This window comes from Euprymna scolopes, chromosome 4 (genome assembly GCF_053919585.1).
Source record: "Euprymna scolopes isolate OS-2025 chromosome 4, ASM5391958v1, whole genome shotgun sequence".
Classification (NCBI taxonomy): Eukaryota; Metazoa; Mollusca; class Cephalopoda; order Sepiida; family Sepiolidae; genus Euprymna; species Euprymna scolopes.
Window position 1 is genome coordinate 101,374,769 of NC_136485.1, and position 20,010 is coordinate 101,394,778.

General features: G+C 34.7%; 1 protein-coding gene across 2 annotated transcripts in view; it reads left to right on the top strand.

The window, feature by feature from the left end:
- LOC145269201 (leucine-rich repeat-containing protein 23-like) overlaps positions 1-20,010 on the top strand; it is a 578,101-nt gene that overhangs the window by 282,346 nt on the left and 275,745 nt on the right. For both annotated transcript variants that reach the window (XM_080124821.1, XM_080124822.1), the window contains exon 3: positions 8,038-8,291. In XM_080124821.1, the coding sequence (XP_079980947.1) occupies positions 8,038-8,291 (254 nt within the window). The remainder of the gene's footprint in view (positions 1-8,037; positions 8,292-20,010) is intronic.

The following is a 20,010-nucleotide window of genomic DNA, read 5'->3' on the forward strand; positions in this document are numbered from 1 at the left end:
TCAACTTGATCTCATAAATAGTTTTTGAGTTTTAATCAACATTTCCATGACATAACTGTGGGAATAATTAATACAATATGGAGAAGTGAAGTCCAGATAAAACTTTGACCCATCCTTACGTTGTCTGTTGTATGCAGTTTTACGTTCTTGTTTTTTATTATTTTTCTGTCAGATTATAAAGTTTCTCACATAAACGCAAATACAACCGTTTAAGTATTAACAAATTATCTTTAAAAAAAATAACAAGAAATTAAATAATTAACAAGAAATTAGCACATACGTATAAAAAAGTAAAATTAACAACAGAAATCAAGGTTAGTTTGGTATTAAAGATTTTGTCTTTAATTATCCTATCATCGCTTCTTTTTTGTCATATCCTAATTACCTCCCTTCTTTGATAACTCTTTAGGATGTACCTTATTAAATACTGTCCTAATTACCACCTCCTCATTTTAACTCTTTAATTTATAAGATATTCACAACAAGAACTCGTCTTTTTTACTACCACACAAAAAGACCTTTTCTCTCTCCTTGTACTCAGAGTCAGGCTGAATTTCTATATTGCTTCTTTGCTAAGCCGTCTCATTATGGATCATATTTCTGCAGGACTACTTCCCTGCTGATTACAATTTCGTCATTTTTAAATCCAATATCAACAAAATTCTTGGACACTTGAACAGAACAGCACAATGATGACTTAAGAAATTTTGTGGCGACGACAAGAGTTTTGAAGATAATGAGCATAGTAGTCGACCATCAGATGTTGACAATCAGTTAAGAGCCTTAGTTGAAGCTAATCTATGCATATCTGTTCAAGAACTTGCTTCTGAATTAAACATAACATATATGACGGTTTCCAATCACTTATGTATTTTTCTAATTCTTTTTTCATGTCATTCATACAAACCAGTCCTTCTCCTCTGTCTTTGCTTTTCACATAAAGTCGGTCAGCATCATCTTTTAGGTGTAGAGCATTGTGCATAGTCATGGGTTTCCTGGTCTTCTGGTCGAGATATCCCAGTTCTTCTTTGGTTTAACTATCAATGGTTCAGATTATCTTACTAGTGTCACTGTCCATGTGTTTATGTCTTTTATTAGGGTTCTACTATATAGTTTAGTTTCAAGGAGTTTTCTTGTTTCACTGAGGTATTCCTTTCAAATAGTTTTCTTGTTTCACTTTCATTTCTGTTGCTTTGATGCTGTCTGCTTCCCAAACTCCTAAATATTTGTAGCTGTCATGTTCAACTAGTGCTTTTATCTCTGTTTGGTTGAGTAGTTCTATGCCTTCTGTTGCTTCCAGTTTTCTCCTTCTCATGATCAGCAGTACGCAGTTGTCACAGCGAATTCCATTCAGATATCCTGACTGAAGATTCTGGTTGTATCTTTAGTGCCTTTTTAGTTTTTGCAAGCAGTTTCAAGTCGCCCATGTACATTAGGTGGATCATTCTTTTATTTGTATTTGTGAATTTGTATCCAGCTTGGCATTTTCTTAGTATGTTATTAAGGGATATCATGGCTATGATGACGAGTAATAGTGATAGGGTATCATTTTGGAAGATACCTCTTTGTAGTTTGATCTCAGTTATGTACTGCACATCAGCTGTCAGTTCAATTCTTCATGTTCTCATTGCATTTTCGATCAAATTGACAATCTTGCCTCTATTTTGTACATTCTCAGATATTCTATTACCCATGCTTGCGGTATCCTGTCATATGCTTCCTTGTAATCGATCTATGCCATAGCTATGTCCTTCTTAAATCCTTCAGGATCCTTTGGCCTATATACAATAGATCATGCATTCATCTTTTTCCTTTTGGGCATTCTTTCTGTTCCTCAGGGAGTAGCCCACAATCATTAAAGGAATGGTAAATTTGTTCTCTTTGTTTGGTGTTAGTAGTTTCCACATTGTAGGTAAACATATGAATCTGTAGATGCTGGGGGCGATTCCTTTTTCTTTGTGCTTTTGTATCAGTGTAGTTCTACTTTTCATCATTCATTCTGCTTCATGGATACATATTTTCAGGTGTTGGATTAATCTTTTCGTGTAATGTTGTGAATTTTTGGAGCCAGTTATTATCATCTCCATCGCTTCAGATAACATCTGCAAATTAATTTGCATTATAGCAACAGCCGTTTTCTATTGATTTCTTATTGGTAATGACAATTGATCTTCACTGGAATTTTAGTAGCAATAAGCCTCTCTAAGATCCCAGTTCTCTTTGCACTCATTCAGTGAAGGTCTGATTAGTTTTTTCTCTCCTCGGTCTTTCCATCCTTCTGGATTCTCCTTGATTATTTAATGTGGTATCAGTTGATCCTGTCAACTTTTTTCGTGTGTGCGTGTATGTGGTGGTGGTGGGGGGGGGTAATTTACTATTATACTGTTTCAGTTTCCTTGATTCTATGTAACATTTCTTTCTGCTGTAGCAGTTTTTATATGTTGGGCTCGCACTTGTGACCCATGTGTATTAGTCTCCACATTCAAGGGTTTTCCTTAAATTTTCAGCTTATATTATTATTATTATTGTTGTTGTTGTTGTTGTTGAAGTCGTGCAGGTCAGTAATAATCAAGAGAAGCACAGTTGTATAGTTAACAAAAAGTGCTTTAACAAAAGTATGTTACAAAAGTATACGACATGATTCTGGGGTCATAACTGCTACAAATTGCTACCCAATAACGTGTTGAATATAAATATATTCATAGTCTCTAGGTAAGTCCATTATTCCTGAAATAGGCATATCAGCTTAGCCCATGATAATTATACACTAAAGATTGAAATGGAAAACATATTAATGAAACAATTTTTCAATTCTCAAGTCTGGTTTTATGTAAACCATTGAATAACTTTGTGCACAAAAGATCTTGACCCTTTGACTATTTCTAAACTCTCTTCTTCTTGATTCTTTAAATTTGGGTGTTTTATGAGAAAATAAACAAAGTTGGTATTTCATGTATGGATAAATTTTGGATATATTTTTGTCATTACTTTTGACTTTACCTCTGATTCCCTTTTTACACCTACAATAAATAACTCACTATTCTTATATTTTTCCTAAGATTCTTAATGTACTAAAGTAGTTTAGCCATCTCTACTTATATATAAAAAGCATTTTGTGTATGTGTTCCCTATTTACTCCGAAACGACTGGGCGGATTTTTTTAAAAATTTCACAGAAACGTGCTTTATATGCCTGTAAGTGTTCTTGGGTTTTGTATTGGAATACCTCTGATAATCGAAAAAATCTGATTAAATATGGAAGTCCAATTTTGACCAAAGTTAACACCTTATACAGCCTGACACCATAATTACATTGGAGAAGTTTTATAACTGCACAAGCAGAAAGGCCTAGCATATGAAATCAACAGTAATCGAAAAAAAATCTGTGCTTATTTTCTGTTGCCAAGAACGATCCGTTTAATTATCCTTTTTTTATTTAATTTTGTTTAAAACAAAATTTTCCACTGCTGATAGTCTTAATAGTTAAAAATAAATATTTATTGATTTTAATCTATCAGTAAAACAAAATCCGCCAGTGTATTTTCATGTTTGAGAAAATATCTGCATATTAAACATGTGTTTTACAATAATCGAGAAAGATAACAACTCTATAGTTAAATATTTGAGGATTTATAAAGAATCAGAATCAGAATCTGTAATTGTATCGGAATCGAGAATTTAGTATGGAATCGATAGTTGTATTAGAATCGGAAAAAAATATTGGAATCGTCCCATTACTAGCCATTATGTTAACATAATTTTATAAAGTCAACAATAGATTCTTTGATAAGACAGGGGCGTGTTCAAAATAAATGTTTCTATTTAGCGCACCATGATACTTGGCTCTTGAATTTTAAACTTTAATTTTAGCCATTATATAAAAATATTTTTATGAAATCATCAGTAGGTTTTTAGCAGTGCAATGTAGACTACAATGTATTCTGGATGAAGTCACTGCGAGGAGGTATGTGAAGCTTCCTCCCAGTACACTGCGGTAGGTCCCCAACTATCAACTAATCAATCAGGTAATCAATCGATTTGATTAAAAAATTGTCGATTTCACTGATTTCAATTACAATAAATGTATGGGAAGGTGGAACATTTGTTGATCCTCATATCAACTTGAGCAACATCAAGTCCCTGCTAGTCATTAAGAGAACAAAACTTTGTTGGTATGAACACGTGGAACACTTGAGTGGTGCCATTAAGATAGCTAGGGTTTTTCATATCCCAGGAGAGGCCGGTTGTTTTATAGAGAAGCGCAGTGGAAAGATTGCATAGCGTGAAGTTCTCTGCAGCCAATCCCAATGATAGAGTTTCTTGTATGTATGAATTGAGATCTTCCATCAGTGTGGATTATGCCCTTCGACCTGTACGTTAATAAAAAAGATCTGAAAAATTTTTTAGGTGTGTTTTTGACAAACTTGGGGAAACTATGTAAAAAACGTTAACATTTATGTCATTTTTAGTTATTATCTTCCGTAATAAAGATTGAACCTTCACTTAAAATTGATCAATGTCTTTAACCGTTATGCCATGGATCAGCTGCTTATTGATTTTCATTCAATTTATTATGACACTGATTAACATGTTCAAATTTTAAATGACCAACCTTCAGATAAAGAAGTTACATGCGAATACCCAATAAACAGTGCTGAACCAACTGGCTGTCTAACCAGAGGGTGTTAATGGGATATGCTCCAGTCAGTGAAATGCATACAGATGCACGATGTAAAGTTTCGAATTTTTGGGTGTCGGCTGCCATAAAAGCTTACTGACTTTGTAGAGTGCAGGGTGTTGACGTTTCTTGGCAACATATTTAGTGTAAATCACATGAAAAGTGTTGGGCAAGGAAAGGTATCCTTTGTAAAACGTTTGCTTTGAATATACCTTCATGGTTATTTCTATGTTTGCAGCTAGTCAGCTACATGACCGGAGGTCACCAATTTCAATGATGCACCTCAACCTGCATTTTAATGGAAAAGAATGATGATGATGATGATGATGACGCCGAAAACAATGATGATCATGATCATGATGATGTTGACAATGATCATTATGCTGATTATGACGATGACAATGATGATGCTGATAACGATGATGATAATAACAGTGATGATGATGATGATGATGATGATGATAACTTTTATTCCCTGTGTAGCTAATCTTGCATGCAGTCATGTATACACTTGCCATTATTCCTTGTTATTCTTTCTACTGAGAATGAGATTATGTCAACAGGATAGAATAAAAGAAAGGAAAGAAAAATGCAGATGGTTAGATGCTTCCCATGTCAAGCTTCTATTAAACCTATTGTTTCGCTTGTGTATGAAACAACAATAGCAAAACATGTGAAAGAAAAGATGGAATCAGACACAAATGAATTAAGTGAACGAGGTGGAAGGAAGAGACAGACTTTAATAATAGAAAGGTTAACTGCTGCATCGTTAGTGAGAATTCGACAGTTAATCTCTGTGCTAAGAACACTGTGGAACACATTATCACCGGACTGCTTCCATGCAGACTACAATATCCAATATCAACAAACACTTGTCATAAACCATTTTCATCATCGTAGTCATCATATTCTGCAGAACATGTTACCACAAGAGTGTCTCCCTGCGAGCTGTAACATGGTCATCTCCAATTGTAATGTCAACAAGCATTTGTCATAAATCATCATAATCAGAGTCGTCGTCATCATCATCATCATCATCATCATCATCATCATCATCATCATCATCATCATCATCATCATCATGTGTTTAACGTCCGTTTTACATGCTTGCATGTATTGGACAGATTTTTAGAAATTAATTTCCAAACTAACCTATCTCTGGGCAGGTCTTTATTTATCCCTTTTTCCTCAAATTCATTGTTTATCACTTCTTCCAATGTTTTCTTTGCCCTTCCTTTACCAACTGATCCTGCTACCTTAACTGTTCAACATCTACTAATCCAACGACTCTTAGCCATTATTTCAATGTGATCATACCATCAAAATCTCTTGTTTTGCACACGTCTCCCTACACTGTTCAGATTTAATCTTTCATTGAGGTCACCAGATCTGAGCTTGTCTTTAAGACTTACAATGAACATCCATTGCATTATTTTCTCTACTATAATTAACCCTTGGAATTGTTCAGCCAAACATGTGTACCTGTTACCAGAAACCGTTTAATCTCGTACAAATTCTTGAGAAAGCATGTATGTGAAAACCCTTATTTTTTACATAACATTGTCTGGGAACCAACACGTTGTATGCCTCAATCACAAAGCAGACAAAGAATAGAAAAGTACTTTAACTCGCTTGTTTTGTTGTGCAACAACATGTTATCTCCTCATTGTCCCATTGCCATTGTGGCGACCTTCATGTGATTATGCTCTCAAACATCATCCACTGTTCAATGATAACAACCAAATTTGCATTTCTATATTGCATGCACGCCTGGATATGACAGATTTTGGTGGTGACCACCCTCTTTCAGTTCAAGAAGAGTCTGGGTATTGATTTGATAGAGATTATCTTTGAGATGTTACGGTTCAGTGAATGTGAAGCCCATTCAAAATCATACTGATGAAACGATCGACAAAGTGTCCTTCTATATAAGTGAACGATGATGAAACAAAGACTGTTTAACATTCGTTATTTAAACTTGAGGGACAAGCCAGAAATAGACTAACCAAATATGGTTGGTTTGTAGAAAATTGTGAATCTCATTGTGAATGTTATTGACGATTGCATTGGGATGTAATGGTCCGGTGAGTGTGACGCTCATTTAGTATCACACCTTCAACTTATGAAACGACCATTAAAATGTCCTCATATTATTGAATGGCAAAACACAGTGACTATTGGACGTAACTTTAACTTGGTGAATAAGTCAGATATAGACTGACGTTATGTGTACCAAATATGGTTGATTTCAGAAAAGGATTGTGGATTTTATTAACAATTTCATGGATAACATTTGTGAGGGTAACTCTATCTGAAGGTTGGTCATTTAAAATTTGAACCATGTAATTTTGTTTCATTTGATTATCTGTATAAATTATGTTTGTTTCTTCTTTAGTTAATCCATACATTAAACTTACAAAAAGGCCAAATACAATTTTTTAGAGGCCAAACTGCTTTAAAAAAAAGGCCAAATTCGCGAAATTTGGCATTATAAAGTCAATCTGGTAACGCTGAATATGAGAGTAACCTCCCTTTGATGTAGCCTCGTTTTCGAATATTATAGCAATAATATATAATCATTGTTGTAAGTGTGTGAGAAAAGAACTTGTAGCAATTTCGACATGCAGCAGTTCTTCACTAAAGAAAGAAGTCAGTGAAACGGTATGTAAGAAAGGGAACATTCAAAAGAAACAGGGAAAGAGGTGGTGGACTGAAGAAGTAAATTAAAGATTGTTTCTTCCCATGTTATTTTATTATTTGTATTGAACTATATAGCACAATATTAATTTCTGTGTATTTATTAATACATACTACTTATCAATTTATCCCATTTGAGTAAATTCTATATTAAAAATACAATGGAGATTATTTTCAAAGAAATGTTAATAAACTCATATTTGTTGCATGTTATTGATTTTTTCTGTCCCCAAAAACTAATTTTTGCACCATTCAGAAAAATATCTTTATCAAAACATATTTTTCAATTAAATATATTTCTCATTCCGTAGAATTTTCATAGGTCCTCCTAGTTTTGATTAATTGAAGTATTGTAAGTCGTGGCTGACAGAACAAGAGCAGCCTACTCCCGTGGATTAAATATAGGGTTCTGTTTGAAATTCCGTGCTGACTTCCAAGTTTGACAGAAAGGTTCACAAGTTAGGTAGAAAGATTCCTGAGTTCAACAATGAAGAAGGTCGGAGATTACATCGACCGAAACGTTGTGAAGATAATACCTGATATGAGAACATTAGTCTGAAGAATCCAAATAATACGATTTTATTTATTTAAAAAACTCTCCTTTTTAATAAAAATTAATTTGCAACTGTTTAACTTTTGCTATTTTTTTATGTATTTCTCCAGAAATTTGTCAGACATCAGCATACTTCAAGGATACATTCACCTTCGCTTTGTGGACATCAGCAAGAACCGATTGACCGATCTGAGTCCGCTGAACAACCTTACACATTTATTAAGTGTGAAAGCTGATAACAACAATCTTGAGAAAATTGGATTGCAGCCATTTCCATTCCTTCAACATGCGTCGTTCAGTTTCAATAGAATCAACGACACATCAGGATTGGAGCACCCTCTTTTGGAACAACTCAACTTGAGCAGTAAGTTCCTGGAAACACATATTTTAATAGAGTCATATAACTAACTTTATCTACTTTCCATTGCCTGGTACACTTTTTTTCTTCTATTAAAAGAAAAAAAAAACATTTTGAAATTTTAATTTGATTATTCGATTATTTGATTACGGTATTATACTTTCGTTACTTACGGGGGGGGGGGGCTAATACTGTGTCCAACACTTTGCAACGTCTCCTCCTTACTTATATATGTCCAAATACAAGAATGCCAATAAAAAACGAAGTAACAACTTGAAAACAAAGAAGTATAAAAAAACATTTATTGTTTGCGAACCCAAATGGGTTCACTATCAAATTGTGTCCATAAGCTTGTGCATAAAAATGAGTAGAATGATGTGTGTGTGTGTGTGTGTGTGTGTGTGTGTGTGTGTGTGTGTGTGTGTGTGTGTGTGTGTGTGTGTGCATAGAGGGGAGAAATCTTACATACCATATATGGTGGCAAAGTGACACTCTAAGGGAAAGGTAATCAGTTTGATTGATGTTGTCTGTAACCGATCCGGGGTGAAAAAGAGAGGGATACATGGATCATAGTGCCACCTTCTGTCATGTAAAAAGGAGATTATTCACGACTGATGCCCCTAGTGAGTGTATTCATGATAAGGTAACTCCTATCCCTTCCGGGTTTGGATAACATTTCTTCATCAGCAACTGGATTAATGACATGTCTCTGAATTGTTATTTACCTGGTGAGCTTTACTATGACACATCTTAGGGGTGCATGCATTCAGATAAAGGCTATAAATTCTCTCCAAAGAATTAACTCCGTTGCTATAGAAACATAACATAGTAGAATGAAATAATCTGGAAAACAATATCCCTGGACATACGGCATGCGGTTTACAGGTTGCTATGCAGAAAATGCTGCATTGTGAATGTGCATCTACGTGTATTCAATGCACAGGCTGCGATAGTCTACTTGTTGTGCTAGTTTGAAGTTGGTGCTCAATTCTGTTACCAGTCGTAGTATTAATTTTGTGATATCAGTCAGTTTTGCAATAGAAGGATTATCCTTCCAAACCAAGTTACAACTTCAGTTTAAAATAAGTTAAAATTTGGGGCATTCTTTTTTTTTTTTACTTAACAACACAAATGGCAATCAAAACTCTTTACAGCTTAAGGATCAGGGGGTCATCTATTTGTGAAATACACAGAAAACAACCTGATCATCACTACACCCACCCATAGTGAAATATATATATAGCAAATAAATGACAAAAGTCAATATTCCAAATTTCATGATGTTGACCATCTTGAAATTTATTCCTTTAATTCTGTTGACACTTACAATTCTTGACAGTAACAGTTTTACTATGAAATAGTTACTGTCAATATCATGAAATGTGGAATGTAGACTTTTGTCATTTATTTGTTATATGCTCTGTAATCATATTGAGCTTCTTAAATTTAGGATTTGTATGTATAAAAAGTGAAATATAATTGAAAAAATCATATTTCCACAGAAATAAATATATATATATACAAATGAGGGGGGTCACCAACAATGTGTATTTTTTAACATTATTTTATTATTCTGTGTTTTGGTTTTTCATTGAAAATTATGTTTAGATCATTGTAATAATGTTTTTAAATCATTGAAATAGTTTTTAACGCGTTTCAGACGTTCTGTGAAGCGTCCTCTTCAGAAAGTATTTAAAATGTAAAATATTTAGAATATACTTAAGATGTGTTTAAAATGTAAAAGAGCATTTTCGTAGTTCATTTAAAATGTTTCTGAGCAGTGGAAACATGTGTAAATGATTCTACTCTTCATTTGTATGTTCAATTTTTTATTACTGGTTTGTTGGGGTCGGACTGTGGTTACTGCTGTCTTATGTTTCTCTTTCTCTCTCTCTCTCTCTCTCTCTCTGTTCTTGTGTTTCTACTTATCTTTCTTTGTTTTTTCTCATTTCTTTCCTTTTTTACTCTTAGTTGAGTGGAGATGAGGGGCACGTTGGTACTTGGTCAACTGGGTGCGTAGAATAGTGTTCGTGTTTTCTTGTATTGGTTTGTAGAATGTGTGTTCTGTTTTATAGTATTATAAAGTTATTTGCTTTCCTACGAGGGCAACTGTGATCCAAGGTCGTTTCTAATGTGTGTGTGTGTGAAGACGGGGGGGGGGGACCAGCTCCTCTGAAACAAGGGTAGGTGGGTTTTCATTCAATTTTTTGTTTCAGTCTTAAACTGTTTGTGTTGTGTGTGGAGACTTATGCTAAAATTTGTTCTTTGTTGTGTTCTTTTGGGATTCTAAGTTGGTCTATTGGAATTTTTTCTGCCAGTTCAATATCTTTCTGTATTAGTGGTAGTGGATATCCTCTTTTCCGCAGGGTTATTTGCAATTCATTCAGTCTAGTCAAACTGAGGTGTCTGTTACTATGGTGCAGACCCTACGTGCTAGGGAGTAGGGTATTGATTTTAGACAGTTTTTAGGATGGTGGCTTTTGAAGTGGAAGCATTGCTGACCTCCACTTCAAAACTATTCAGCTATTTACACAGATTACAGAAAACCTTATCCTTCTCAGTCGGAACGACAAACTAAACAACATACTTAAAACAACAAAAATAATAAAAAGCAAACGCCAACCCAAAAACTTAAAACACATCCTAAGTTCCTCAAAACTCGTTCCACATACTACAAAAGGGGTTACAAAATGCAGCAAACACATTAGAAACGACCTTGGATCACAGTTGTCTTCGTAGGGAAGCAAATAACTTTATAATACTATAAAACAGAACACACATTCTACAGACCAATACAAGAAAACACACACACACACACACACTACCCTACCCTACCCTACCCTACCCTACGCACCCAGTTGACCAAGTACCAACGTACCCCTCATCTCCACTCAACTACGAGTAAAAAAGGAAAGAAATGAGAAAAAACAAAGAAAGATAAGTAGAAACACAAGAACAGAGAGAGAGAGAGAGAGAGAGAGAGAGAGAGAGAGAGAAAGAGAGAGACATAAGACAGCAGTGACCACAGTCCGACCCCAACAAACCAGTAATAAAAAATTGAACATACAAATGAAGAGTAGAATCATTTACACATGTTTCCACTGCTCAGAAACATTTTAAATGAACTACGAAAATGCTCTTTTACATTTTAAACACATCTTAAGTATATTCTAAATATTTTACATTTTAAATACTTTCTGAAGAGGACGCTTCACAGAACGTCTGAAACGCGTTAAAAACTATTTCAATGATTTAAAAACATTATTACAATGATCTAAACATAATTTTCAATGAAAAACCAAAACACGGAATAATAAAATAATGTTAAAAAATACACATTGTTGGTGACCCCCCTCATTTAAATATACATCTTTCTCTCATTGGAATTACTTAACCCATTATATATATATATATATATATATATATATATATATATATATATATATATATAGTCTTGTTTTGTGAGGACCGTGGTTTACCATCAATGTTGTTGGATGTTGACATAAAAATTCAACTGATCATGAAATCCATTATCTGGTATAAAGATTAACTTTGAAAAAACTCCAATAGATCACAATCACAGCAGAGAATTGCGTATCTGAAGGAACATTACTTTTTCAAAAATCTTAGTGGTTTTATTTCTCAACAGAAATCCCCATTATAAGTGACACAAAATTTTTAGCTTGAGACATCAGATTCTGGATGTTCCAAGCCCAAACCAGACATATTTACTATTTTATTGGGTGGTTCCTTTTCTCTTAGTTAAATCCATTGCAACTCTGCAATCCACTAACTCAGTACATATCCACAGTATAAGCTCTTTATCTATTGACTTGCACAAAAGTAATTTGAGTAATAAGAATAACAAAAAGAAAAGAAAAGTTAAGTATTTTATTTATGTACCGATATTTGTGTGTGAGCAGGGAAAAATTTCATAGAAAAAGGTATTTTCTATGAAAGGCTAAAATAAGCAAAGATTGGAAAATTCAAGAGCTTGCGTTCAGAATTCCCTTTCTACTCCGTTTTGCAAACCAAACCAACATGCTGAAATCTAAATGTAATGTGAAAAAACATCTTACTACTCAACTCCCCACATAGCTTGCCCCTTATAAATCTGGGAAGCAGACGAGAAGAAGATCATATACTATCGAACTTTGAGTACTGTTGTAGAATAAAACATCAAGGAGCATGACGTCATTAAACAAACATGGTGGCGTTTTTTATTTGTTACATTATTACAACAGACTGAAAATCTGACTGCTACTTTAGAATTAGACGTCACTGTGCATTCAATCAACTACTTACAACGTGTCAGCGAGGAGTTGCTTATGTAATGTGTTACTTTGTATAAGATCTCATTATGCATAAGAGCATGACGTCATTGAGTAAGTTGTTTGTTGGCGGTTTTTATTAGTTACAACATTACAGAACCAACAGAAAGAGGAAGACACACAAACTTCTGCTTCTATATCATCAGTACGACTATTTTTATAACTAGAGGTTACTACACATTGAGCAAACTACTTACAAGGTGTCAACAAGAAAGTCAACTGTTTTCTGGAGATTACGAGATAACTGGTATGTGTGAAAGGATCCTTTCATCCGACATTATAGATATAATGGTAATGTAACGTTACAATTTATTTGTGAACGTCAATTGAATGTTCATCTGTTGGAACAATGAAGACATCTAATATCCTGGAGAGATGATGGATGACACAAGCTGAATTGTGAAGCAAGGATTGAGCAATCTGTAACCACTCCTCTCCTAAGTAAACCTTGCTTGATTCCAATCATAAGGAGAAGTCCAGGATGACTGAAAACAATGATGAGATAAATGAAGAATACATACAACACTTGATATTCTAAAATGACCACCCATTTTAGTCCTGACTAGGCTCAACGATGCTTAACTTCAGTGATGTAATGGAAACCAGTGTGTCAACATGAGTATGCTGTATATTAGACGTTACTATCAAATGAACAACTACTTACAACGTGTCAATGAGAAATTGAGTTGCTTTTTGTCAATAAAAACATGACAAACACTTTTACAGACATTATGTTACAAAGATGATTGTAAAAATGTAAGCAAAAAATTAAAAAAAAATGGATTAATATTTTTTAAGCATTCACTTTTTGTCTTTGACCTGTCATACCAGTTTTGATATCCTGTTAGCGGGAGTGAATATACCAAAAATAAACTGACAATTAGCCGACGATGTTAGTTTGGCTACATTAAGAGATCTCTTGCATAAAAAATGTAAAGACTTTGTGATGGCTGACCGGAAGAAAGCTGGATGACCCCCTCCCCCCAAAAAATAACTCACTTCCAACTATGAACAAGGGTAGTGGAATTTGTATGACCCCAAAAAATTGATATATTCTTGAAAGGGATATGATTGTTTGAAGTAGCTGAGTGACCTTGGTTACTATAATCAAGTAATACAATCTAGTAAGTAACCTTAATGAATGTTGTTATGCTAAAGTTTTCGGCTTTTGCCACATCTTTCAACGTCTCTCTTGGACTGCTATACATCAATCAGCCAATCATATTCTTGTGTGGAGGAACCCGGATGTATTTATATTCATTATATCAAAAGCTTGACTAAAAACCATGAACAGAGATAATGGAATTTAAACAGAATTAATTCTCCAGACTGTTAAACTTGGAAGCTGAGATTACAGACTGTCATAAAACATCAGATCTCTGACCAAAGGAAATAAAATGACATAATGGAGGAGAAGGAAGAGGAAGAAGATTGTGAGGAGGATGATGATGTAAATACCAAACTTATTAAAAAATATTTTATATGTAGGTATCTTTAAATTCATCTAAGATTGATGACATTGACTTAAATGTATACTCCAAAGAGCTTCACTATATGCTTTAAACAAAATTCTATCATTTATCATAGTCTTGGGTCATTGTTTTAACTGTCAGGAGCAATATACTAGTCTCAACTCTTACCTAGTCAATCCATTTTCTTTATTCTTTTAATCTGATATTTATTTCCCTCCCATGTTGGGATGATGTGATACAAGAGTCAGAAAATTGGATTTGAAGAGCTACCATCCTAGAGAAAGAACACTCTGACCTGCCAAATATGCCTGGGTTAGACCTATCAACATTCTCCGGTAAGGGTGCTTTAAGCGATTAGCAATAAGCTAACACCTTCTCAAAAGGAGAAGTTAAAGGACCTCCTAGAACTGCACAGGGCCAGACATACTTCAGTCACCAGGGTAGAAGCCATGTTAAAAAATGATCTAGACTCTGTTGACTTTGATGCCCAAAAAAACTATGGCTGATCATACTGTTGGTATTACTTCAATAGAATCTCTTTTCTGCTTTCTCTTTTTTATATGCTTTTTGAGGTTAGCACACTATGAACATATATAAATTGCAATATCTCCTCTCCAGAGGGGGTGTGTGTGAATATTTTGTATGTCATGATCAATTAAAATGAGTTTGCTATCAAATACAAATCAACAAATCAAAAACATTACAATTAAATCATAAGTCATGGCTTCAATGCTCAACCACCAATTTCCAACAAGACTGAAAGCACTCAATGGAAAATCTCGTTGTCCCCTGCTGGCTACTTCTCTGTAGGACCGCATTCTTTTTCTGGAATCAAAGTTGGCACAGCAACATAAAGAGAAGAACTAAATTCTGAATTTGAAAAAGGACCATTTTATTAAGCTGGTAATGTTGCCTTCCTCTCTGCTGGTGGCAGGAGAAAGAAATATTGAGTCTACAGATTTCATTTATCATCGATTCTTAAGTTATTTTTATCATATATTGTTGCTTTAAACCAGTGCCGTGCTTAGGAACAGTGCAGCCCCCCCCCGCAGAATGCGCTCTGCGGCCCCTACCGTCCCTACTGACACAATTCATCTTGCGCACCCGCTGCACCCCCCTTTCAACATACTGAACGTGAATAGTACTTTAAACAGAATAACATGCTCTTGAAAGAACACAGATATTCCGTAATCATGAAAAAAAACCGAAGAAATCAAAGAATTAGTGTTTTTGCAGCTAACCTTTTTAAAACCATTAGCTACTTTTTAGTATTTCGCAGCTATTTTTATAGCCATTTAGGGGTGTTTGGGCTCTCAATTTCCTACCAGTTTTTTTAAAGGGAGTTTCAAAAGATTTCAACACAAATTTTAAAACTATTTTGCTGCAGAAAGTTTGATATACTGTCCAAAATTAGAATTTAGGAGTTTATTTCAAAAAGTGTTGGTATGTGGGGGGGGGGAGTAAAAACGAATAAAATCAAAACAACATTAAAAGTAACCAAGTCATTTTGAAATGTCTCGATCTAGGAGAAAGTCATTAAACACTAAAAAGCCTCTACATCCCCAGTCCCCAGATAGATACAAACTTGATAACTTATTAAAAAATGCGTGAATTTTTGCTGTTAATTTACCTAATACTTTTAGCGTGTTATCTGGTTAAAGTATTTCACTTAAAAGATAACTGATAAATACGCTACTGCTGCATCAGCCGTGTCCAAAAATAGCGTTTTAAACCCACCCCTCAAGTTTAAACGTTTAGAAAAAATATTAAAATTGAAAAATACTACTTTATAATCAATTCAATTTAAAGAAAAGAAATTAAACTTAAAAAAAAAAATGAAGAAAAGCCCCCAGAAACACCATTAAGTATTTTAAGATTGAAATTACAAACATAAATATTACAAATTCAAATTTGTCGCCATTTTTTGGTCAACAAGCAAAGAAAGGTTGATAATTTTAAATAACCGTCGATAAATGACATTTTTTTAAAAATAGTTATTCAATCACTAATAAGAGGGACTGTAATAACTATTTACTTACCAAGCCATAATTATATGTAGTAAATATCAAGTTTGTGCGAGCCTTTTCTAGTCTCGCGCAAAAACACACATTCACATTTCAAGCTATGTCATATACATATGCGCACACAAACATACGCGCCCACATCCACACACGTACATATATTCACGTTCGCTTACATACACTCACATTCACGTGTATATACACACACGCTAACGCACACATATGTAATCACACACGCGCACACGAGCGCACACATGGACGACGTCACTTCCGCTTTCTAGGGAAATATACAAAATGCGCAAAAGACCACCGGAAACGAGTATAAAAGAGAGAGCAACAAGCGGCTCCTTCTTTTAGGACCAGCTCTCGACCAGAGAGGTTGGGCTAACCAGCCACCTCCCTTTCGGGAGGCGCACGATCGCGCGCGTTTCACGTCCCCTGCGACTATGTATGGGGCATGAGCTAACAGACCATATGTACACATTCACACTCTTTCTCTCTCTATCTACTACTGGTCCCTGAGAACACCACCGTGTTGCTGACTGCTAACATGGCGTACAGCTTAACCTCTATCCTCTTCTTTGTCTACACGCTGGACTATCATTCTCATTTTCACTACAACACTCATTTCTCTTCCCATGCGTGAACAAACGATAGTGACCTGAACTTGAAATGAACACATATTTCCTTTTCTTGCTATAACACCAGTCCCGCAACGAACATTGGTTACACACGCGCGGACATGAACACGTGTTATATCTAAAACATTTTTTCAACAGTAAATAAACGACGTTTATCTTATCCATCAATTGAGTCTTTGTTTCCTTCAATTCCATTCGTTTCATTATTTTCTTGTGGCGAACTAGGGTATTATTATACTCTGGTCCGCAACAACTTAAACGTGAGGTGTCATGATGTTTACTTTCTTTAAGACATGTCCCTTGAAAATATGGTAGCTCGCAAGCGATAACATTTGTTTTAGGTGAATAAGACTTTCGTTTCTGTATTTAAATATTAAAAAAGGCACAAATATAATGGAAAAGTTTACATTCATAAATGAATGTGTGTGTTTTTATTGTTTTTTATCTTAATTATTTTTGTATGTATTTTTAGCACGTGCGAGTCACCATACTTGTTTATTTTTATATTTTCGCTTATAAAAAAAGATTCGATGAGCGAACACTTACATATTTTACTGTAAATGTTTTTTTCAATGTATTCCCTTTAAGCTGAAAAAATATTAACAAACACTGTTTTTTTTTAATGTCTTTCTCATCAATTTGGGTCTGTTTTAGTGAAATAATAAAATAATTTGCATAGGAAAATAAACAAATTTAAAAAGAAAAAAATGGCGAAAACCGCACAAAAATCGGTAAAAACTCGATTTTTAATAGATTTTTGAATTTTGAATAAAAATCAATACGAAACCATGTTTTGTTTTTATGTAATGAAATACATTGTCACCATTTTGGATCGGTCGTTAACACAGTTTCAATTTCAAATTTTTTAATGAAAAAAAATTCTAAATAATATAAGTTTTACATGAAATTTTTATTTAATCGTTCCTCTTTATGATGCACTAAAAATAAATATACTTTTCATTCATTTGTTTTAATTAACCAGAAGATTAAATCATGGTGGGTCAAAAACAGGCGATTTTTGGAAACGCCTACTGTTGCATGAACCCTTCTGTAATATGATTTTTAGATAATGTGATTATTTCACAAATCAATTAAGAATAGAAAACACGCTATGTGATATACGTATATCTGTACGTGATGTTGCGAAGCTAATCAAAAACCTTGATTCGAGTAAAGCAACTGGCCCTGATGGTATTCCAATTATAGTACTCAAAAAACTTCAACCTGAATTAGTGCCCATACTTACAAAACTGTTTAAACGTTGTCTTAAGGAGAATAGTTTCCCATCTCCCTGGAAAATCTCATCAGTATGCCCTGTATTTAAGAATTCAGGTGATCGCTCATCCCCCTCTCAGTACAGGCCAATAAGTCTCCTGTGCGTCATGAGTAAGTTGCTAGAATCTGTATTAAATACAGAAGTAATCAAATATCTCAACAAAAATAACCTTCTTAGTGACACTCAATATGGTTTCCGTTCTGCTAGATCTACAGCAGATGTCCTTACAGTTATATCGCATAGGATTAGCAAATCTCTCGACGGTGGCAATCTTTCTAGGGCAATTGCTCTTGACATATCTAAAGCCTTTGATAGGGTATGGCATAAAGGTTTACTTCATGAGATCGCTAGCTATGGTATAGCTGGAAAAGTCTTCTCAATTATTAAATCATTTCTTTCTGATAGGTTCATAAGAGTAGTAGTTGAGGGGCAAAAATCAGAAGCTCACAGTATTAATGCCGGTGTCCCTCAGGGGTCGATCCTGGGCCCAACTCTTTTCCTGATCTACATTAATGATCTTCCAAATCATATCCTTACATCATTTGTAGACATTTATGCTGACGACACTACCATTTATGGTAGCACATCTAAGACAGTAAACGACCAAGTTCTCTTCAATTCTCTCTCCTCTGATCTTGAGCACGTAGTACAATGGGGAAAGGAGTGGCTGGTTACTTTTAATGCATCTAAAACCAAGCTTCTCTCTTTACATCATCAACATTCTAATTCACATTTGTCATCAATTGAAATGAATTGCTCTCGTCTTCAGGAGGCCTCAAGTTTTGACAAGCTTCTGGGCTTGACCATTACTCCCGATCTTAAATGGAACACGTATATCAAATCTGTTGCCAAGGCCGCTGGAAAAATGGTGGGATCTTTCTATCGATCCAGTAGATATCTCACTGCTGATGCTATTCTCTACCTATATAAGAGCCAGGTACGTCCAAGGATGGAATACTGTTGCCACGTCTGGGCAGGAGCTGCTAGAAAGGACTTGTCCTGCCTTGATAGAGTTCAAAATAGACTTCGTAGCCTCGTAGGAGATGTCCTTTTCTCCTCCTTGCAACCTCTATCTCACAGAAGAGATGTTGCGAGTTTGTCTCTGATGTATCGTTATTTTCATGGAAAGTGTTCAACTGAGCTTCAATCTATGGTCCCCCCTCGCCAAACTTTCACAAGAAACACTCGTCTAGCTGTAAACACTATCAATAATTTCCCCCACTCTTTATCTGTGCCTAAACCTAAACGTAGATTCCATGAACAAAGCTTCTTTCTTAGAACTGCACGCCTGTGGAATTGTCTTCCGTTTTCCTGCTTTCCGGCTGACTATAATATGGTTGTGTTCAAGTCTAAAGTAAATAAGTTCTTGATGAGCCGTTCCATATAAGTTATTAAATTTACCAAATTTTCATTACTAATGATTACTATATTGACCAATTTCTACTGTACACTCTTTAACCCTTATCCTTGAGTGGCCTCTGGGCCTTTATAATGTGGTGATGCCTTTGTAAAAAAAAAAAAAAAAAAAAAAAAAAAAATAATAAAAAGGTACTTGTAGAAGTAAACAGTTTTTCTTTTTAACAGACGTGTTAATTTGTATTCTCTTGGATAGTAAATCAAGATGCTGAAAAAAGTATTTTCAGTCCTCGAAGGAAAACTACTGTGCATACTCACACGTGCATATTTTTAAAGAACAAGAGCTCCCGGCTACATATGTGAAAGATGTTCATTGGTTCATTTACTCAAGTAAATTTCTTTCATTTTCTCATTGAGCATTTCTTTTTGTGCATACTAAAGCAACAGATTCAAATCGAAAGAAAACTTTGGCCAGTGTCGAAAAAATTAACAGTAAACTGTTTTAACCAAAATTGAAAATGGAATCGAAGAAAATTTATTTACCTACCATCTTTATGTGTAAAATTTCACTTTTCTGGCTTTCACTGTGGCGAACTGCTGCACTAAATTCTCCGTGTCAATTTCTCGG